The 23,454-nt window shown below is 37.1% G+C and overlaps 2 protein-coding genes across 2 annotated transcripts in view; one reads left to right on the top strand and one right to left on the bottom strand.

Annotated features, from left to right (window-relative positions):
* PLCZ1 (phospholipase C zeta 1) overlaps window positions 1–18,649 on the bottom strand; it is a 46,165-nt gene extending 27,516 nt beyond the window's left edge. The window contains exons 1-6 of the mRNA XM_069003548.1: window positions 18,636–18,649; window positions 17,942–18,065; window positions 13,869–14,103; window positions 7,091–7,292; window positions 5,387–5,531; window positions 3,394–3,549 (exon numbers count right to left, since the gene is read on the bottom strand). Of these exons, the coding sequence (XP_068859649.1) occupies window positions 3,394–3,549; window positions 5,387–5,531; window positions 7,091–7,292; window positions 13,869–14,103; window positions 17,942–18,065; window positions 18,636–18,649 (876 nt within the window). The remainder of the gene's footprint in view (window positions 1–3,393; window positions 3,550–5,386; window positions 5,532–7,090; window positions 7,293–13,868; window positions 14,104–17,941; window positions 18,066–18,635) is intronic.
* Window positions 18,648–19,817, top strand: CAPZA3 (capping actin protein of muscle Z-line subunit alpha 3). Its single transcript, XM_069003783.1, is given in 5 exon segments — window positions 18,648–18,979; window positions 19,240–19,322; window positions 19,325–19,499; window positions 19,501–19,621; window positions 19,623–19,817. Coding segments are annotated over 5 exon segments (906 nt in total).
* Window positions 19,818–23,454: the final 3,637 nt, after the last annotated feature.

The raw sequence follows: 23,454 nt of genomic DNA, 5'->3' as shown, positions 1-23,454 counted from the left end.
AGATGTCAAATCTCATTTAATGTGAGAACTGACTCAAAGGACCTGATATTCCAGTGCATATTAGAGCAAGTTCATGAAGTCTCTTTAGAAGCACTATGATGGCCAAGACTGGGAGGAAAGAACTGTACAGCCTCAGTTTCTCATGGGATAAGGTGTGTATGAAAGAAAGAAACAGACCAAAAGTCTTCTCTTTCCTTTCCTCCACATGTAGAGGAAGAATTGTGTGTTGAGATGCTACAGAATACAGGAATTGCATGGAATTAACAGTATCAATACAGTCAGCTGGAAGTGTGAATATATGACTGAGGGAAAAGAATAAAAAACCATTTTTTCCTGACATTTTCTGGGGTTTGTTTTTCAAGCAAGTGTTAGGAAAAAGCAGAGAGAAGAAATGTTCAGTGATCCTCCACTTTTCTCTTCTGGTCCTCTGTGTGATTTTCACTTAGAATTACAATAGCAGGAGACATCATTGCAAGGTGCTCCAAGGAACCACCTAAGAACGGGTTTGTTCCTCATTTTAACCTCCTTCCAGACACACAGTCATCTCAGCTGACAAAGGTATAGCTCAAAACCTTCTAAGAGAGGAGAGGGGAGGGGAGGGGAGGGGAGGGGAGGGGAGGGGAGGGGAGGGGAGGGGAGGGGAGGGGAGGGGAGGGGAGGGGAGGGGAGGGGAGGGGAGGGGAGGGGAGGGGAGGGGAGGGGAGGGGAGGGGAGGGGAGGGGAGGGGAGGGGAGGGGAGGGGAGGGGAGGGGAGGGGAGGGGAGGGGAGGGGAGGGGAGGGGAGGGGAGGGGAGGGGAGGGGAGGGGAGGGGAGGGGAGGGGAGGGGAGGGGAGGGGAGGGGAGGGGAGGGGAGGGGAGGGGAGGGGAGGGGAGGAGAGGAGAGGAGAGGAGAGGAGAGGAGAGGAGAGGAGAGGAGAGGAGAGGAGAGGAGAGGAGAGGAGAGGAGAGGAGAGGAGAGGAGAGGAGAGGAGAGGAGAGGAGAGGAGAGGAGAGGAGAGGAGAGGAGAGGAGAGGAGAGGAGAGGAGAGGAGAGGAGAGGAGAGGAGAGGAGAGGAGAGGAGAGGAGAGGAGAGGAGAGGAGAGGAGAGGAGAGGAGAGGAGAGGAGAGGAGAGGAGAGGAGAGGAGAGGAGAGGAGAGGAGAGGAGAGGAGAGGAGAGGAGAGGAGAGGAGAGGAGAGGAGAGGAGAGGAGAGGAGAGGAGAGGAGAGGAGAGGAGAGGAGAGGAGAGGAGAGGAGAGGAGAGGAGAGGAGAGGAGAGGAGAGGAGAGGAGAGGAGAGGAGAGGAGAGGAGAGGAGAGGAGAGGAGAGGAGAGGAGAGGAGAGGAGAGGAGAGGAGAGGAGAGGAGAGGAGAGGAGAGGAGAGGGAATTTCCATGGAAGCCTCCAAAACTCCAAAACCTAAAAGGAACCTGTAATTGGCAAATGTCACTCTGAAGTGTTTGGAGAAACTATGTGCTATTCCACTTCATGTACACACAAGAGAACTATTTAATTCTGATCTTGAAGAACACTGAGCTGGCTTTTTTGCTATTCTTGCTAGTGCTCCATCTTGAAAAAGTTGGAGCAGTAAATTATTTAGGTGACAGCTTTTTTTTCCCCACACTAACTGAGAATCCTTCCCACAAAAAGGATTTTAAATTCATCATTTATGGTTCAGTAACCTCTCTTTTGCACAGGTTAAGTAAAGAAGTCTGAATACTAAATTCAGAATTTGGCTTTCTCAAATGATAATGAATTTATCCAGGCCTTGAAAATGCACAAGTCCCAAGCTTTAAAGACGTGATGTCACTAACCTCCTTTTGAACATAGACCAAAAGTGGTTCTTGAAAAAGATGCCAGCCAAAAGTCAAGCTTACTACTGAATTTACAAATTCAGTCATAGCTATGTATTTCCATTACTAAGTAAAATCCTACTGATTTTTCTTACACACTTGATCAGAACATCTAGGAGAAATGGAGATGATCCTAATTTATGTTCATTCTCAGGATAATAATTAATTAAATTCAGACTTTTGTAACCATCTGAGGACAATGGTGTTATTTAACTCTTATACCTTGCACAGATGGGGAATACATCTCACATTACTTTAATGTGTTGAAGACTCAGGAGAATGAGCTCACCTGATAGCATTTCCATACTTATAGACCCAGCAATGCATTTTCAGGCAAAAGTCTACAGAGCTGACTCAGGAAAACTCAAAGCTAAAGAAATATGAAGTATGAATTCCCTGTATCACAGTCACCATATGTTAAGGGATGTATGCCACAGAAAGTAATATTTTTAAGTATGTGATTCAGTGACTCCATGTTCACTGATATTTTTGTGCTTGCTTCAGAGGACATATGATCCTTAGACATCTACTACACTGAATCCAGCCATGCTTTGAGAAGCTTTAAAACAAGCCCTCCTGTCCAACATAGTTTATAATTTTTTCTAATCGAAAAAACAGTTTTCAAGGTTTCAAAATTATGTTGGACACCGTGTTGTAAGAAAATATAATGCTACAATATTAAAAAAAAATTGGCAGAGGAATGTGCATGCTAAATATATTTATTTTTATTGTTATTTTCCATAACAACATTGTTATGGAAATATAACAATATGGTAATACTTCAGCACATCTTCTGGACATATCACTTCAAAAATATTTGTCCTTGACAAATCCTTTAAAAATTACAAATTTTTGTGTGTTGTTTTTCCTTATTACAGTGCTTCCTCCCCACATTTCTTCTGCATTTTTTCTAGCTACTGTAAAAAAAAAAAAAAAAAAAAAAGTGTAAAATATAGCTATTACTGGCAAGAGTGACAAGCCTAAATAAGTATTTTTTATGTAGGCATGTATTTGTGCTAGAAGAGATTTGAAAAAAAAATTGTCATTGAAAGAAAATTATGTACAAAGACTGGAACAATGGAAATTTACTTGTTTCAGTCTGCAATAAAATTTTCAACACCCATCTAATTTCCTTTTCTGACTTCATATCCCAGGGGTCTCGGGCCACCAGCTGAGAAACACTGTCTTAGGGAGAAACACACTGAGGAAGAGAATGGCTTTGGAGCAGCAGAATGCAAAGAAAAAGCTTCATCATTGCTGTCACTGACAAAAAATGTAGATTCCAATTTCCATTTCAATAACATGCTTAAATTTCAGGAATTTCCTTCAATTTAAGCAACAAAAAATAAACCAGCAGATAACAGATACACCAACATGTGACATCTTTCCATGTGGCTTTTTTATGCTGTTTAAATGTTTTTTGTTACTACCTGAAATCTATTTCAGATACCAGATGGGACCCATAAATTCAGTTTCAGAAGATTTTAAAAAATAAATAAATAAATCAAGAACTCCACAATTTTTTCCACGTCTTTCATAGAGAAAAATGAAAACTTATTACCTCAGGAGAAGGCAGTCGAGTCATGTCTACTTCACCACCAATTGGTGAAGAAAGAAGTTTGTCACCTAGAATACTTTTCAAATAGTGTGCCATTACTTCCTGTTGTTTAGGGCTGCAGTGGTTCTCCAAAGACAGTACAAGTGGATAGGCAGATGACTGGAAATATAATTTTAAGATTTTATTATTAATAAATAAGAATATGAATAATTGCTTTTCTGAAACATCTTACAAAAGTCCCCTTGGCGATCTGTATTTACCTTCATTTTCAAAACATTCAAAATATAGATCAGTTGTTTTAGGTTAGTAATGCAGTAAAAATCTCACAATATTTGTGGAAAGGAGCACAATTAAAGAAGAAAAAAGTGCACCTTTGGAAAGTTAAAGCAGAGCTAGACATGTGCAAAGGTGTGAAAAGAGCTGTTTTGATGTTTTGGTTTTAAAATGCAAAATCAGATTCAAAAATTAAGATTGACAATGTAAAGCAGGATTAAATGTCTTTTTCTTTAGTTTATGATAGATTTTAATTGACTACATTTCAAGTTGATAGTCTCCCCAAAGCTTGTTCAGAAATTATTGCTTTTACATGAACAAGCCATGCATATTTTTTATTTTTCATAATATCACAAACTTTTCTAGGCACTCTCTACACTTTTCTCATTACGATGCTCAAGCAAGGGAAATTGAGTAAAAATTAAAGGTGAAAGGTGAAAAAGGGAAATTGAGTAAAAATTAGAGAATAACTCAAAAAAAACTTATCCATTTAGACATATAAGTAAATCTCATAAATTGCCAGTAATACTGGTGGCTACCAAAAATAGTCTGAATGAAATTGTTGCTCAGGCAGGACCTAAATTGTCAGTAAGAGAAGTACCATTTAATGTTTTCCTGTCTTTACATTTGTCCCCTGAGTATTTGCTACTGACTGTTAATAGAAGCACAGCTCAGCCTGGATGGACAGCTGGTACCAACCATCACCTATTGGGATTTTATCATCTCATTGGCACTTGGGCATGTGAAATGAAGTTTGCATTACAGTTAAGTACAATATGTTGTGTATTAGCAAGAATAGAAGTTATATCTAATAGGTTTTGAAAAACAGTGAAATAAAATCATGTTTTTAATTTCACTTTTAAAATCGGAGACTAATTAAATTTTATATAGAAAACAGAACAGTAAAAGCACAGCTTTGATTAACACTGAAGGCTATAACCACATCTGTATGAAAATCCATGTAAATTTATGATCATAGATGTATATATTCACACACATAACGCTGGCCTGAATCTGAGCGTAATCTTAATGGTCATTCAGGACTTCCTTCAAGCAGGAGTTTTGCCAGAAACCTATACAAAATCCTGAGACAGTGCCAAAAACTCTCCACATTTCAGTGCTTTTTCAGAGGTAGGCAGAAGGGACATTGCCCTGATGAGTCACCTGGCAAAAAGACATCAGTAGCTGCTAACATTTATCAGGTTCATCACTTAAAATAGAAAGAGAGGAAATGGAAAACAAGGTCTCAAACTCATTACCTAATATTTTTGTCTACTTCATAAATATACATGTAGAATATAAGACAGACTGATATCAACAAAAGAATAGGTGAAGTAAAAACATTTCAAAGATATAAAGAAGGAGAAAAACATCAGACCAATTCTGAACTAGTTCTTCACTTTATGATCAGCCCTTTCTTAAATGATCTCAGGTGAGAATTCCACCTAACAAGCTGAGTAAGATCACCTGAATCGTTTGCACCAAGTCTGGTTTATATTCATTATCAGGAAAATATGTTTATGATTCTTTAAAAAGTTTTAAAAATACATGAAGAACAAATAGCACAATTGTTCTGTAATTAATTTCAACAATGCCCATTGCCACAGTCTCTGTTTCATATGTTTTTACCCTGGGGAATCTATAGGAGCCATGTCCCTGGCTTTGTTAAAGCCACCATCACGTTCTAACCCACTTATGTATACATCCATTTATCTATACATACCATAAATGCATACTTGTCAATCACATGAATTACAGAACGAAATGGAATTTTGCTTGTTAAAGTGTGACCATGATACACAATAGGTTCATTGTTGGTTCCATCCCAGCAGTCAATTTCCAGGCAACGACATCCTTTTAAAAGAGCACTTCAGAAGAACAAGAGAAACAATTTTACAGCCAAAAGATACCACACTTTTTTATACAAGTTGCTGTATTCTGATTACAAGCACATTGATTAATTACAGAAAAAAAACCCTCATTTTCATCATAAATAAAAAGAAATTCTACAGAATTATACATATATGAGAGACACATGTTTTCTCTTGTTTATTCTAGATGTGTTAGGTAATAAACTTAATTAGACCACTAAAGAATATGGAATTACCTGAATTATCTTCCTTAGAATAAAAACAAGGGTCAAAGATTTCAACAAAGGAATTTTGGAATAAAGGCAAATTGTCATTTAAAATAAAACAATAAATATTTAAAATGGCATTTTCTATTACTATTCCAAACTTGCTTGCAAGTTTGAGAATGACTGTGTTTAAAACTCCATTGCACTTAGAGAACCAGGCTGCACTTGGTCTTTACGTAAGTCATTGTTCTTCCCGGGCCTTATTTCTAAGAGGGAGTGCTAAAGTTTCTCAGGTGCCTTAACTTTACTGCTTTAAGTTTTTATGTGTTAGTGGCATCCCTTACATTCATAGGTTTCTAATATTTGACTTGCAACTAACCGAAACATTTCTTATAAACTACATTACTTAATTACCAATCTGTCTTTCACATGCTGCCTTTCACACATTAACAATATGTCAAATATGCCTCTAGCTGCATTTAGCATTTTCCTCACACCAATAGTACATAAAGAGGAAGAGAGAGTGGGTTACATCCTCTTCACAATTACTTTCAGCAATGCAGCATTAACATCACGGAATTTTAAATACTGTTAGAAATTCAGTGTTTCTGATGGTTGCATGTTACTGTAGAAAACTAAGAGAGCAACTGAAAAAAAGAGCTCAGATAGATGATGGTTCCAACTCCTTTCTTCTTACTAGAGTAGTACAAATAATAGGAATTCTGGACACCTCTCTTCCTAATTCTTAATACTTCCTGCCCTCTCAGTGTTGTCTTCATTACACAATCCATTTCATTCCTCCCTGCCTTGGCAAAAAGGCATCCTGATCATCATCCTCTTGGAGGCACACACTGCAGAGAGCTTCCTCTCTCTGCTGGCTCCTTGAGTGCCCATTTTGTTGTTGTTGTTTCCAAACCACCCACACTGCCACATGCGTTGAACACAGATGTCCTTGACACAGACATACTCCAACATACATCCTGTATATTGATCAGATTAGAGCTTGTCCGGGAATTTTTCATTTCTTTCAGGGAGTTAGTTATTTTTGCATGGCGTGTTGAGATTAAGAACTGATTTAATCATGTACTGTACACCATACTATGGATTTCATTTGCTGCAAGGTTGATTTTCTGAGATGTAAGTGAAAAAATAGATTGTTTCCAGACTATGAACAGATGGTTTGGCAAATATATTGAAAAGTGTACACACAATATAAAATACCACTCTCATTTTCAACTTCTATCTGTGATGGCTTTGTCCCTTATTGCCAAGTAGGATGGTATGTGACTTAGTATTCATTAAAAAAAAAGCCAAAGAATGTTTAAAATACTAAAAAAAAAATCTAAATACCTGGTATATCCCCATAAATGACTGGGTCCCATTAGCTGGTCAGCTATCAAGTAGGTGTTGTGAGAAGATGAAATAAAATAGTCACATAATGGCTGGTTCATATCTTGATAGATGGTCCTGTGCTGGATTTTAAATATTGAACATTCATCTGACCGCATGTACCTTATAAATCCTTCAAATGACATCTGCCTTTTCTTCCTCACTGAACAAAAACAAAAGTAAAAATATCTCTGTCATGAAGCCAAACTGACAGTTATATCTATGTACTTTCTGAAATTTTTAATAGCCCATTTTGAACACTGCTAAAGGTTGTACAGCACAACACTTTCCTGCAATTTTAAAATTCATGACAAAAGTATAAACAGCACAAACATCAGATACGTGTGACTCTGGAGCTCAGTTGCTGTGGTTCAAACTTCTGAGAGGAAATTAATGTACTTTGACACTTTCATTCTTCTGTGGACATGAGTAAGAAGAGTTTGCAGTAGTTATAATTAAATATAAAGTAAAATATTTGTTACTTTGGAAAGTAACATGCCAGACAATGCACTAAGAGAATCTTCTCTTTTAAAAGAACAAGGATTGTTCTCTAAAATGTCAGTCAGAGATTTTCAATATAATCTTACAGAAACTATGATTCCTAGCACCAAATGTCTTCCCTATGGGTGGAAAATTCCAAATAAATATTGATCAAATCATGTTTAAAAACATTTGAAATAAAAATAGCATCTTAACAAAAGAAATAACTGCCCACACAGATGAATTGCAAATCACACTTATTAAACTACTGCGTTTATAACAAAATGAGCTAATTGCATTCATACCAGTGATAGTCATCCCATTTGTTTTGGGTTTGACTGATTTGATGACAAACAGAGCCATTACACTGCCAGCTACTGCTCCCAATGTCATGTTTCAAATGCAGTCATTTTGCAAATGATATCATCTCAAACGTCAGCTTTGCTTCAAAACATAGTTTGAATTAGTGGGGGATTTTGCCCAGTCCTTACTCTAAAATAACCTTATTGTCACCATAGCAGGCTAGTAGTAAATAAGCAGTAAATAATCCAAGATTATTTTATCCTGACAATAACTTAGAAGTCAATGCATACAAACTTAGGGGCTGGAAATACCTGCAGAAAACCCCCTTTTCTGACGTGTTAATTCCTACTACAGCTCTAAGAACCAGAATTTACAAGTTAGAATTGCAATTATCAATCTTCGGTGTGTGACAGACTGAAAGTTGTACACCTGAGTGAGAATTTACAGAAAATTATTATTTCTCAGTTACACGCATCTTTGAACTAGAAAACTTGCAATGTTTTAAAATTATAAAGAAAAATAGAAGGCCATCCAGACATCAAACATACCTTCACCCAAAAACTGTTATCCCTACCAAAAGTCTTTCTTAAGCTATTCTTCCAGATTTCCATTGATGAAGAATCCACAGACAACCCAATAAGACCATTTCAACAGCTAAGTAACCTTATTGTTAGGAAGTTTTCCATAACTAGGAAACAGAAGTTTACCCTGAAACTTCCTTGCTGTCCAAAATATTTGCTGTATGGTATTATTCCTGTCCTCTCTTTCACATATGAAAACTGCTCTTGCACTTCCCTCATTCCAGTGCTTTCCACAAAAACAAATCTAATCCAGGGAATCTTTCTGTTTCAGATTTCTGATAATTTTCATTTTTCTTCTATCCACCAGTGCTGTTAATCTTTCGTAGGAGAAAACAGGATAATATTTCTTTATGGAATGTCCTGACAAACTGCTACTCCTCCTCACAATCTTAGAGGGGTTTAGATATCTATTATTTGCTCCATTTTTTTTCTGTTAACTGAGTGTCTAGTTCCTTGGGTGGTCCCTTTCTAAAATAAATATTACATCTGATCTTTTCCAGTCTTTCAATTTATCATGCGTTTTCCCCCTATTTTCAAACGTAACCTTTGACTTGTGTATAAAAAGTCAAGCTTGTTATAGTCAGTTTTCTAAGAACTTGGATTTGTCAACCTGTCTTCACTGACCTCATTACATCATTAAAGAAGGTCCTAACCTGTTTTAGCCATATTTTGGCTGAGATCTTACTTAAATTAATACTATTAATAATATTAAGGAGCAGATTGTACTTATTGCATCAGGATTTTCTTTGGTCTTCTTTTAACTAGCAGATTTGCCAGATGACTTGTTGCTACCCTGATGACCTTGAAAATTGTATCTTATTTAGTATCTTGACTTAGATTTATCCACTTAGATTTATGCACGTGTTATATTGTTCTATACTTGTAACAATTGGATTAAGGTTCTACTTTCTGGATCTTTAAAAAGTATTTTGAATTTTTTTACATTACTCAGAATACATTCATCCTGTATTCTTTGCCTATAATGAATTACATTAACTGTCTGGATTTCATTTCTGGTTAATTTATTTTTCATGGTTTATATATTTCTCTGAGCAATTACAAGTAGAGCTAGTAATTGTGTGTGTGTGTGCATGTGTGTGTGTGTATTTTTTATTTTCTAACAAGTCTTACCTTTTTCTGCATTTATTTATTACGTTAGTGAAAAATCCTGGCTTTTCAAAGTCTTGCTTATTTTCTGAATTATTTATGATGCCTTCCTGGCTGTTTGTGTCATTGAGAAAAGTTAACTGCAATATTCTCAAGAGAAATGAATGTTTAGGGAAATATGCTGATGACCATAATCCCCCAAAAATGAAAATATAGCATTGCTTTGTTAGTCAATGTGTAAACTCTTGGACTTCAGTAAAGCTGAAGCTTATGTTCCCAGCCAAGAGACTAAAAATCTTTTTATTTTTGTTGGGCTTATTACAGTCCCTTACATTTCTGAGGAATAGCCCAGTCATACTATTTTCTGACCACTTACAGACATTTTCCACTTCTACATTAAAGGAAATGGGAATTCATCTCCATAACTACTCCACAGTGAAAAGACTTTCATCAAGGCCTTATATTTCCCCCCTGGAGGAACCTGTCTTTTTCTCCATTAGGACCTTTTAGCAGGAGTTAGCACACACATCCATTTGTCATAGAAAGGGAAGGCAAGAAAAGATTTCTTTCTTCTCATTGCCTCTTTTTGTTCACAAAAGTTCAATTATTCTTTTCTTGCCCTCCTCTTTTGGATATTGTGGGTTTCACTTTATTAGCAACATTCTTTTATATTGGGTTTTTGTTTTTCAAATTTGATTAAAGAAAAAATGATTTTTCTCATTTCTCCTGTTAAGGTAAACTCCAGCTCTGCCATATATATAAATACTGTCATATCAGAGAGGTATTATGGATATAATCCGAGTATTTGAAAGACTCAGATTAGATTTTACATTATTTTTAGAGTTTATTACATTCTGCTTTCTTATTTATCTTGTAACTTCTTTGGAAGTATTTTTCTTGCTCTTTGGAAAGAAAAAATTGAAAACTTTTGTAAGATGTTTGCTGCCCTGAAGGCATGTAGAGTACCCTCACTGAAGCAGACAAAACAAGTCCGAAATCACTATGCACTGCCCAGAGCCTCCTGCAAGACCTGTTTCCTCACTGGAGGGACTGAGTACAACCTGCAGCCCTGACAATACAGGGGGAGAGGTGCCTGGACCGAAGTAGAGACTGGGGTGTGGGGAGGAGAAGAGCCTGAACTGAATTTGAGACTAGGAAATGGGGAGGAAGGTGTTTCCCATGTTTTTAAATCAATGTATGTGTTTCTTGTTTCCTAAGAGCTAAAGTAATAATTAAATGCATATGTAACTTGACCCCCAGAGATAGAGAAATGGGTACAAATATGTTTGCTGGGAATTTTAGGGGTGAAAACTCCTGACAAATACTGGCAATCAGAGATTAAGTTGTTACTCTGCCATATTGGAAGAAGGAAGCTTTCATTCATCGTTAAAACTCAGGAGAAGCATCATCAGATGGAATTTCATACTATGAAACTTGACTAGTTTACATCAGGCTAAAACATTCATCCTCTAAGGGAACAGTAAAGAGAGAAATATTTCCTTCATTAAAGTAAGAATACAGTTATTCCCTTTCTACTCTGAGTTTATATTCTAGGGAGTCTTTTTTCTACCTTACCCACACTTATGACTGGTGCCTACTGGAATAAAGTATCTCTCTGAACAGCAGTTCAGTTTCTAAGGGCTTATATCTCATAGTCATCTTCTTTTGAAAATTTTCCCTGAGACTGGATATTTACACACCCTTTCATACATTTTGTCTCACAAATCCAGTGACAGCCATTGTCTTAGTTGAGATCTTTAAGTCATCTTTCTTACTTCCCAAGATTTTTTATGAAATCTGTTGGAATTTGGTGGAGCTGCCTACTTTGTTAAGTCTGGTTTATATTGGCCAATGGGATCAAATGTTCTCTCCTGAAAATTTATGCTCTCCATCCTGCTCTGTCTCTCACACACATGCACAAAAATCCCCCCAAAAAACCCTTAAGACTGTATATCCTAGGAATAAACTGAAAATGTTTTTTGATTCACAAATACACTCTGGATTACTCAAAGTCTTTATCTGACACATGCACCAGGCTTATATTGTTATTTACAAAGCAAGCTAGTTGTTTAAGAGAGGATTGCATTTTTGCCCTGTTTTTCTATTACCCAGCAGGAAAATAGGCAGGAGTAGAATCTTTGAAAGGCACTACAATGTAAATAATAATGGGATGCACCTCCTTATCCTCCTGTCCCTCTAATCCTATCCATGCAAATACTGAATTATGAGCAATAATTTTAAAAAAAGACATATATACCAAGCTTAAAAAAAATGCATTTAGTTAGCATGTTTTCTTTAATCTCATTTAATGAGTCAAGGTTTCTATTCAAAGCTAATAGTAAAATGGGCAGATAATGGAAAGTTTGTGAAGAAAAAAACTGACATTTGGATGTTAGCAAGACACAACTGTCAGGTGTGACTCACATACTCATATTTTGTGATCAATTCCATAGAAATGGTTCTTTCTGCCAAAAATGCAAGCTTTTAGCACGCACATGAAAAAAATGTTAGTGTAGCATTTTGACATTAGACATTTGAATTATATAATAAAAATGAAAGAGTAATTCATTCCATACTGGCCTGAACTAGCTACAGTACCCACAGAGACTAAATTCAGAGTTATCTGGCTCAATAGCTTTGAAAATCTCTCTGCACAAATGGTAGGGATGCACTAAATGCTATAGATGGATTTATCAGTTACATGTAAGATCTAGTCACTGTTTTCATCCTAATTCTGACATAGCAGTGCTATCACATTTATCAGAGAACGTTTATTACTATTAGCAAACCTGTCAATCAAACCTGCCCTTTTCCCTTTCTGTAATACACAGGGCAAGGGTGGCAGGTGATTCCAACAGATCATCCTGATGAATAACATTCTGTAGCAAATTCAGAACGACATTTGCACAAAATGGTCTATCACAATACCATATGAACCACCTATCATGTCAATCATAACTGGAACTTTTCAATAAATATGTTTGCGTGGGAGTTTGAATTCACTCAAAGGAGCAGGAGCAATACAGAGATTATTATTTCCAATTGCAAGGCAAACAATTTTATCACAGATGAAGAAACAAACAAGAATTTGTCTCAGCATCTGAAATTTAAACCAGACACTAAATTAAACCTATAGAAACTCCAGTTGATTTGCAAAGGTGCTTTCTAATGAACTGAAGATTTTTCATTGTTTAACTGTGTTACAGCTTTTAACTTTCCCATCAAAACAGGTAACACGAAATAAAAGGAATCTTTTAAACTGGTAACTTGTACAATTAGTAAACATATTAGTTCCTCATAAAGAGTAGAATATGTTCAATGAAATACAGTCAAATTTGAAAGGCAACCTCAAAGAGTAAAGGCATAAGGAGTCATGTGCTTTGCAGCTATTACTGGACAGTAAGTGCCTCTTAATGAAACACCAAATGTCTTCTGTTTCTCATTGAAAAAGTGGCATTTTACATTTTCTTCTTCCACCACAAGGCAACATAGATAATCCCAGATTATTATCCCAGAAGAAATATTTTCTCCTTGGGTTTGTTTTTCTTAACCAGTTATCAACTCCACCCATTTTCAAAGACTGGGAACCAAGGAAACTAAAGAATTCAACATATTCCACTGAATAAAGTAACAGCTTGCATCAAAATGCAGTTATATCCTTTGCATACCTTAGCTGTAAATTTTGCCTCAAGCTGAATTCAGTGAAAATCAGCAGAAGTATTACACCACAACTTGAGGCACCTTTCAATAGGTGAAGAGCATGTTACAGATTTAGGAACCTCTCCTCGCCTCAGAGCTCTCATGATTCAGAAAGGGTGACCAGGCACCTCTGAAAATCTTACACAGTGCTTCTGCAAGTCAGTCAGAGGGACATAAAAGTCTTGCCTGACACCTTGCATTATCACCAAATGACTCAAGGGAGAGAATACGGTGTAATGAGAAGACAAGCAAAATGGCAGATAAGAACCCTACAAAAACCAAATTTAAAATGGTTTGTAGTGAGCTGAAAACAGAATATATAGAAGGACTAGGAAAAAAAAAGACAAATGAAGGACTAAAAAAAGAGACAGATAAATGACAGAAAAAAGAAGGGATCAGAGAAAGGAGGGCAGCATGAAAACAAATTAAAACTCAGGCAGAAAAGAATAATAATTGGATAAAAAGATATTGTTTTTAAAGAAATGAAGATATGAGGTTTTGCAAAACACAGTCATTGACAGAAGCACAATAAATAAGAGCTAGATATCAAATACATAAACTGTGCATACCTTCATCAATGGGTTCATACTTCATAATAATTTCTAAGGCAGTTGTTTCATCAGCTTCAGTTTGAAATTGTTCTTTTACAAGAAATTTAATGAGCTGGGTGTCAGTTAGAATTACACCATCTGATGAGTAAGCCTTGAATAGTTCTTCATATTCAGGTCTGTGTACAAGAGCTCGATAAATTGCTCTGAAGTCGTCCATGCTAATTATGTCTCCTGAGTGTTTGTCAACAGTCCTCTGGGGGGGAAAAAGCAACCAAAATAATTTTAAAAAATAATTCAATAAAACAACATGCAATGATACAAAGTTGCCCACCAAACACTCTTTTATAACTGACCATAAGAGTGAGAATCACAGAAGAACCCTCAGGCAACACTGACTACAATGCATTATCAGATTATACTCGTCAACTTTTAGATTACACTTTGTGTGCTATAAATATTTTATATAAAGTAAAATGGACCATATGACATAATTAGCATCTAAATAAGTACAATAAATTTAGATTTAATGCATTTTTAATATTAAAATAAATTGCAGAAAATCTCTAAAATGCTATGCATTAAAGTAAATTTGCAACATAAAACTTATCAAGTGGAAAATATATTTAGTATAATACCTCTGCAACAGCTATTTGCACCATATTTTAAATGCTGTCAGTTAAATTTGCATACAAAATACAGACACCAATAATCTTAAAAATGAAATAAGGATGACCAAATTATCAAGAGATATAAGTCTTTCAACACTTCAAATAAGAAACACTGTTAAAGTTTGAAGACAGGATATTTTATAATAACCTATGACATCATGTTCTATTCTTAACAAGCCAGAATGTTTGACTTAGATTAATTATTCACACTTTCAGAATTCTTGAATTGTAAGCTTGTTTTCATAGAGTTTACAAAATGTTAGCATAGTAATTAATTTCAGTGTTTCAGTATAAAAGCCCCTAGAAAAGTTAAAAGGGCAAGAGAATTTCAGTAGAATAATGGTTTTTTACCATGTCTGCCTTTTACATCTTTCTCAGGTTTACAATTCTATTTTTCCTTTAAAATTTTCTACTCAATATAAGTAACTGCATATGAAAGATCAATGTTTCTAACATTTTAGCCTGAATTATTCTTGAAAGTTGCCAAATAAAGAGAAATCTGCTGACAGAATTGCTCACAAAAATCACACATAAATAGCAATCTATTGCCTCCGTGATTATCACTGTAAGCTGATCAAAATTCTTAATTTTTGGCTCCTTAAACTGAGGCTGCCAAAGAAGCTAAGTTCCAGCATCCAAAACATGGCACTTACTATGGCTGGTTTGGTTTCCACAAAAGTGTCTATAAACAGGAAATTGCTTACTTGAGCTCTGACTGCTCTTTGATCAAGACTTTTGATTACTGATAAATTAGATTGGTTTTGAAGCCATACCATAAAACCTAAAATTTTAATGATCCATTGCCAGTTGCTTCCTATGCAATACAGTTCCTACTGCACTTCTGAATAAGTACAACAGTAGGAGTAAAACATATTAGATAACCAAAAAAAGTACAAAATTAAATTTCATGAGGAGTTCTAGTGAAAAGTCTTACCAATCAGTACTTCAGTATTTGCTTTGAGTTTGTGAAAGAGAATAATAATGATCATTTTTAACAGAAATCACTAGCAAGAAAATATTTCAGTACAAATGCAAATTATACGTTTCATTGCTGCTGAAAAAATTCCCCATCTAAGGTCGATATCCCCAACCAAATTTTTAATATTCTTAACAATACTGCAAACTTGCTCATAACCATTAACTAGGAAAAGAAAATACCAACTTATTTTGGAAATAAACAGTCTATCAGGACTTGGAAGATGTTCACTTAGTTACTGGCACAAAGTAAAGCTGGGCAAAAACATCAAAGTTTCTATTTCAGTTGCCTCTTGATGAAATACAGGCAATAATACTACACAGGAGAACTCTTCAAATTAAAGTGATAAAAGTCATGTCACTATAAAAAGATATTCTCATAATTTTTTGGTAGATTTTTATCATTCTTATTTTTATTAATGCACATCAAATCTTTGATGTTCGGAAAAGAGGAAACAAAAAGTCTTGAGAGAAATTATATGAAAATTTATTATTCCTTAAAACATTAATGGTCATAATTCTGATATTGTTCCAAAGAATATTACAGTAAAGGAACTCAAAGAGAACAGACAAGAAAAAAAGGAGATTTTTCTTTTAAATTATGTTTTCTATTAAATGTATTTTGCTATGTATAACCATTAGATTAACTACTGATGTGTAGTTACTGATGATGTCAGTAAGATTCCCTTCCAGAATGCTTTGAATTTGTACATGTTATTACACTGATTAAATATTTGAGCCCCCAAACTACTGAACACAGGTAAATCTTTCTCAAATAGCAAAGATCACCTAACAGTACTGCTACAAATAACTAGATCAGGCTGTTGGGTGTAATATGTTGTTAAATACAACTAGATCAGACTTGTTCTTTGCAGGTCACTTCCCTCAAATAATCCCTCTCTTCTCTACCCACAGCTGACCATTTCTCTCAAATTCCTGTCAGATACCAAAGTAGGTGGAAGATAGAGGAAACAATGAGAAGTGTTTTTAAGTTCTCAAGAGATTCTCAAGGTTGGCAATTGTGTCAATGCAGTGCAAGTTCAAAAACCACAGGAATCCTCTTTAGCCAGGGTTGAGCTCATGCTGCTGGTTTTACCTTGGCTTGACAAGGCAGACAACGAGAGAGGAAGAAGAAAGGGTGAGGAAAACTTAGTGCCTTCCTTCTCATGACCTAAAAGTTTCTGACTTGCCATAGTTCATTCTTCTCTGCCAGGAGAGAATCAGCCAGCTGGTTGCAACATTCTCAAAAGAGTCATACATATATATATATATATATATATATATATATATATATATATATATATATGAATACACTTGGTTTCATTCCCTTAAGGAAACAGCATTACCAGACAGCTATTTGGGGGGAAAACAAATGAGATAAAAGGGAGGACCTTACATCTTTTGAGTCATTACTAGAAGGGACCTGAAGAACATGTAAACCCAGTATGTGCCAAGGCACTCAATTTTGTAGTATTTGCTTACTGAGACAAGATCCACTTGGCAGTAGTTTGCTTACCTACACTAAATTATTAAGTCCAATTTCTAGCTGTATCATGTAACTTTCACAGAAATCTCTTAAACACTGCCATGTCTCAAGGCCAAATCCTTTCCCTGGGGGTTAGACTGAAATTCCCATCCATTCAGGCACACCTCTTAAATACTACAGGAGAGGTATAGTGGAGAACTGAATGAATGCTGGCTGAACCTAAAGCCTGAACAGCTCAGACGAGTCTGTGTTGTCCTCCTGGCAAGAGGATTTTTAGGAAGTTGCTCTAGTGGCTGTGTCCAGCATCAGACAGGCACGTCTGGACTCCTTAGCTTGATCACAGAAGATGGATGGGATGAAACCAGAATGCTTCAACTTTTCTCAAGTACAGCCATGTTACATTAAGAAATAGGAACCAAAACCTACATATTTTCCATCTTACACTAATTCATTGTGGTGAAAAGACAGTGTTATGTGGATATCAGTCTCTTCCCCAAAGTAACAAGCAATAGGACAAGAGGAAGTGGCCTCAAGTTGTGCCAGGGATGGTTTAGATTTATCTGTTAGGAAAAATTTCTTCACTGAAGGGGTTGTCAAGCATTGGAACAGGCTGTCCAGGGAAGTGTGTGAGTCACTGTTCCTTGCAGGTGTTTAAAAGATGTGTAGATGTGGTGCTTAGGGACAAGGTTTAGTGGTGGACTTTTCAATGTTGTATTAATGGTTGGACTCAGTGATTTTAGAGGTATTTTCCAATCTAAATTATTCTGATTCTCATGCAAGCCCTTGGTTATCTATTTTACACAGAAACAAAAGACCTGGAGGAGGAAAATTCTTTGCTGATTTTGCACACCATACTAGCACGAGATACACTTCCAAAAAATTAATTTTAAAAAATCAGCAAATGTAGGATGTGTGGAACTGAACTTTTAAACTGCTAATTGCTTAATGTACATACACCTTACCCTGAAAATATGTTTTAGATGGTCTTCATCAAAAGGTATTTGCATTTTTTCAAGCAGCCTCATGCAACCCTCTAAATCAATATTCCCAGTCTTGAAATCATTCTGAATGATATTCCAAAACCACGTATGAGAGGTGAGGTTAAGGAAGATTCTGGCCGATGAAATTGCCTTTTAACAGGGGGAGCAGGGGGAGAAGTTTAATTTTGTTGAACCTAAGAAGCTTGTGCTTTCCTTTCCTCATGCTCTAGAACATCCTTGTCTTCTGACCTCTGAGAGTGCAGCAGGCCCTGAGGTGTGCAGGAAGAGATTTTTGCTCTGGAGGGCAATGATTAGAAGGGCCAAAAGGAGGGTGTGAAGGAGATCAAGGAGTGATCAGGGTGCAGAAAGGGGTGCAGTAAGAGGAGGAAAATGTGGGGAGGCCAAGGGGATTCAGCAGTGGCAGGGAACAGTGGGGCATGCCAAGGAACATCAAGGAGTGAGTGCTCCCAGCACTGTGACCACCCAAACATTATCAGCCGGCCCTGGCTGACTGGACGGGCTGCCCCAGGCCCTTCCTGCCATCCTGGGGGTCCCTTGTGTGCCCAGACCAGGTCCAGGCCTGAGGGGAAAGAGATGTGGGGGGGAGTCCCAATGGCAGCTGTCACAGGGCAGGGAGGGGAGACAAGGAGGAGAAAGTAGCAGAGGAAAAGGATATCTGTTCTCATCCATGGTGGCTGTGCATCGCCAGCAGCGGCGTTGCCAGCACCTCTCTTGGGCTCACAGCGGGCTCCTCATGCCACTGTGCCCTGTTCTAATGGCATGGAATGTTTGCTCCCCCATCCTTCCAGAGTCGCTCCAGTGCCGCTCTGGTGATGTCACAAACTGCAGGCCCCCATCATGGGCCCCTCCTTGCCACTGCTCCACCACCCTGCCACCATCTTGTGGCTTTTCCTTCCAGCTCGAAGCGGCCCCCAGGCACTGCCCTGAGCCGCCACCTCGCACCCTTAGGATCTCCCACAGCCCTGGCATGTGCACCAGGCAGGAGCTGCGTGAGGCAGAGTAGGCCTTTGGCAGCCACCCGTGCCGATGTCCTCCTGGGGAGTTTGGCCAGCTTGTCCGAGGTCTCTCTGCTCTGCTCTGAGGGGGTAAGCTGGTGAGGCACGAGGCTGTCACCACAACAGCATCTTCCCCTGCAAATAACCAGGAGCACCCTGCTACCAACCCACTGCAGCGACTTGGGACAAAACCCCTTCTTGGGGCCTTGGGGGAACCCGGCGGCTCCATGGCACAGTGTGATGGTGATGTTGGGGAACGGCGAGAGGCCACTCCAAAGGGCTGGGAGGCCACCCGAGCTCCCACTTCCCTGCAGGGAACTGCCGTGTCCTCAAAACCAGCCTGGGCAAGAGCAGCTGTCTGTGTCCTGCTTTGAGGCACACCAGCATCAGCCTTCAAATCACTGGGACAGCCTTTGGAAATCAGCCTGGACTTTCGCCCTGACTCCATTTCCCACTCATTTTACAGGGATTCTTCTCCAGGCAAACTGCTTCAAAGTTGCCAGCTTCCATGTAACTGTCAGCAAGCTTGAGTGAGACTCTGAATGTGACAGACCAAAGGCAGTTTGCCACAGATTTTATGAAACTTGTGAAAGCTGAGGACACCAAGTTTTGAATTGACATTCTGGAAAACATTCAGGTTTTGTCAGGGATATATGGGGGGAAAATCTGTCAAGGAATTCCCTGTTACTCACACTTTCATGAACTGGAATAAACTATGGAATAATCAGCTTCTGAACACCAAGGTCTGCAATGCAGGAGTGCCTCAAAGCTTACTGAAATACAGTCCCTGGTATTATGACCTAAATGAAAAAAAGGGGAAAAAGACAAAATGGAGTTTTTAATTGATTTATTTCTGGATCACTCAGGAGAGTACAGAGACTTCCATGAGTCAATCACTGCTTTAAAAATAATTCAAGTCTGTAGTGACTGGAAGTAATTTGACTTTTTTTTTTTTTTTTTTTTTTTTTTACTTTCTTCATGTATTTTTCAAGTACTTTACTAGTAATGGTCAAAATGTCAAAGCCAGCACAGTGCTACAGTGCTACTGTTTGAGTAAACAAATTCTTACTTTCCTTTGTAGTTTTTAACCAAAATTTATTCACTTGTGTAACTTCACACCAAATGAACATTGATTATAAGGAAGTTCATAAGGTCGATTGGCAAAGATATTGAGACATTATATCTAGATTTTTTTTGTTGCTACTGAAACCCTGTAAATTCAGCTTTCAGGCTTTTCTTCAGATATACCTCTGAATCCCTAATACAGGCACGTGAACAAAAGGAAGATCAGCACACAGAAGGAATAAATTTCTTATAGCTAATGCAGAAGGTATTTCAGGACTGATCAGGGATATATGCTGGGTGTTGCAGCATTAAAGAATAAAGTAATGCTACTTCTCCTCTCCCAGTATTTATTACAAAGGCCAAAGGAATGTATGTGATTTTGGTTTACTTTCAAGCTGTGATAGTGGTTATTTCCTAACATTTATCACAAATTATAACAAACACCTACCATTCTTGGGGTTTTCTGTAAATATATCTTTCAAGCAGAAACAAAGTTTAATTTCAAGTACTACTGTAAACACTACACTTTCAAAAAATATTGGTGTGAACATTTAAGCATTATTCTTACAAATATTAGGTGTTTTTAATGAAAGCATAAGATTTTGCTGTTGTTCATCATGGCTGGTGGGAATTGCAGTGCCACAGAGGTTGAACACGCCCTTTTCTAAATACTCATCTGTGGCTTTATAGATTCACTGCTGACTGTCCACGATTGGTTTCATTATCTTGTTTTTAAAATGTAGTAAAGAGCTACACATTGCTATGGTTTTGGGGAGAAAAAGCATCATGCAAAATGGACATCTTCAGATTACTTTTTTTGATGAAAATGATTACTTTTTTGATGAAAAATGAAGATTTTGCATATATACTGTCCCCTGATTTGGGAGGTTCCTTTCTCTACGTATCTGGACATGATAATTAATTTCCCAGAGAAATCAAGGCAGCTGAACAGGGAGAAGGATGGAGCATGGAGAGCATTTCGTGTGCTCCCTCAGGTCTTCACAGAGAGCTGCATTACCTATGGGTCATTCTCTTTTCACACCACAGCTGCTACTGAGATCCATCCAACACCAATCCAGCCCTTTAGTGCCTATGCTGCTGCTGGAGACCATTCAATGAGCAAGCAGCTGTCTTTGCATGGAATTTGGTTGACTATGTGATTATTTCTTCATTGGAAGTAAAAGTAATTTTATTAAAATTGTTATAGAACCCAGGGCGGTGATAATGAGGATGGGCTGTTCTGAGTGTAGTTCGTGGCTGCAGTACCAAAAGACAGATGAAATGTTGGACATAGATTTAAGTGCTAACAGAAACAGATATAGTGCTAAAAATCCTGGATTGGGAAAAAAAGCACTTTTTTCCAACACAAATATTGAACATGAACAAACAATAGGGAACAGTAGAGAACAATGAAAAAGACAAAACAGTTAAATAATGTTCAGTTTCACCATTTATTCCAACCAGATTAATCCCTCATGAGATGCAAATATATGGCATTTTGCAATATACTGTTTGGTTCTGTAGAATTAAATTCTCTCTTCTTTAAAAATCTGTTTGTATATGGCAAAACTTTAGCAAGGAGTGCAATAATAAAAAAAACATTTAATATTTTAGGATTATGAAGTTTTCCTATCTTCCCAGTCAGTCTACCTTTATGAACTTTCCATTTTCTTTCAATTTCCTTTCTGTATAAAAGAGAGAATCTGTGAAAGCAGAATCTGCAACAAAAGCTGCTCAGAAGGATGGAATTTTGGCAGAGTAAATGTTCTGATCTGACTGAAAATGATCACCATTTTTTGCAAGGCTTTGAAATTAATCTGGAAAAGGTAATTACAAAACAGGCTTTGTCAATTTTCTCTCTACATTCTCCAGGATGGGCTTGGATTTTTTTATTTCCACTTTCTTTTAGAAAGTGGAAACTTGGGGAAGAATAAACATTATGAGGAGAAGCTGAAGGTGTACAACTCCATGGAAAAATTCACTGAACTTTTATTTATATACTTTTGTGACTCTGAATTTGAGATTTAAATGCAACTGCTTGCTTTTTTGTCTATAAGAGATTTTTTTGTTGTGGCATAGGGAATACATGCCAATTTTCATTATCTTTATTCCTAAAATAGCCTCCTTTTCTCTCTAATTCTTTGAAAAGCATTCACATTCATATAGCTTCTTGCAAATCCATCTCTTTTTGTTTTCAGTTCCCTGTATTTTAACAAAAGAAATGAAGGATTGGCATATATACCATACATATATATTTATACATACATAACAGAAATGAAAATTCAAGTTGTCCAGCTGTATCAAGCAGCAGGTTTCCACTGCAGCCAGTACAGTACACCTGGAATTGAAGCTCTGTCCTATTTACAATCATAACTATCTGCTTTTAAAGACTTGCTTTATGCCTGCAAAAATACATAATCGGGCATCTTTTAGTTCTTCTTATCTTGGGTTGTTACTGAGTGTCCGTGGTTCTTTGTCACAAGGAGAAGATCACCTACTCCATAGGTTCAGAACAGTTTTACATGGAGATGTAATTTTCTTTCAAAATAAAATGGGAATTCTGTTGAAACTCCACTCCTCCATTTGCAGGCTTGCAGACTCATGGAATCACCAAGCTGGTACAAATGTACCTGAGCCAAATTGGCTCAAATTTTTTATTTCTGACAATAATCTTGAATCTATCATTAATTGTTGCTGTAAAGAAAATTATCATTTTTACTATGCCAGTAATATTAGAGTTTAGCTTGGACTTCATTGTCAGCTTACAGCTGCATTAAAATGAGACAACACTTAGTATTTGGACTGAATATTTAATGTTCACATTATAAAGTTTTCTTCATGTTTTGCTGGTACTGCAGCAGGTGGAAAACCTATCAAAATGAAAACACTTAGTGAAACAAGCTTAATGATTTCATTTTCAAATATATGTGTGGAATTAAAAGCTAATTTATTTTTTGTTTCAGAATAGATAGACAACTCTGTAACAGGCAATAAAGACTCCAATTTTCTGTTGGCAGAAAGCAAAGTCTATCAATGTTCCTTGTCATTTGAAGGAATTAATGTTTTCCTCTTCAAATTTTCCAAAAATTCTTTCTTTGCTTCATTCATGGAATGGAAAAGACAATTTTTGTAAAACAAAACACCCGGCTTGTATTTCTTCCAGCCTGTAATCTGTGCTGAAATCTCCGCTGTATTCCTTACTCCCCATTCCTTTCCAAACTGTGGAAAAGAAAAGAAAATATGATTTTGAAACAGAGAAAATAAAAATGAAGGAAATCCAAAGAACCTTCTCTCAAGTGTCTCTCACTTAGCTCAAACAGTCAACACATTAATGCTGCATCTATAGTAAGACTACATTCAAGGATTATTTTCCCTTCTGCAATAAGAATGGTTTAAAATGCTCCAATAAATCTG

Source organism: Aphelocoma coerulescens, chromosome 1A, assembly GCF_041296385.1.
Source record: "Aphelocoma coerulescens isolate FSJ_1873_10779 chromosome 1A, UR_Acoe_1.0, whole genome shotgun sequence".
NCBI classification, from domain to species: domain Eukaryota; kingdom Metazoa; phylum Chordata; class Aves; order Passeriformes; family Corvidae; genus Aphelocoma; species Aphelocoma coerulescens.
This window is presented reverse-complemented; position numbering and strand designations above follow the sequence as displayed.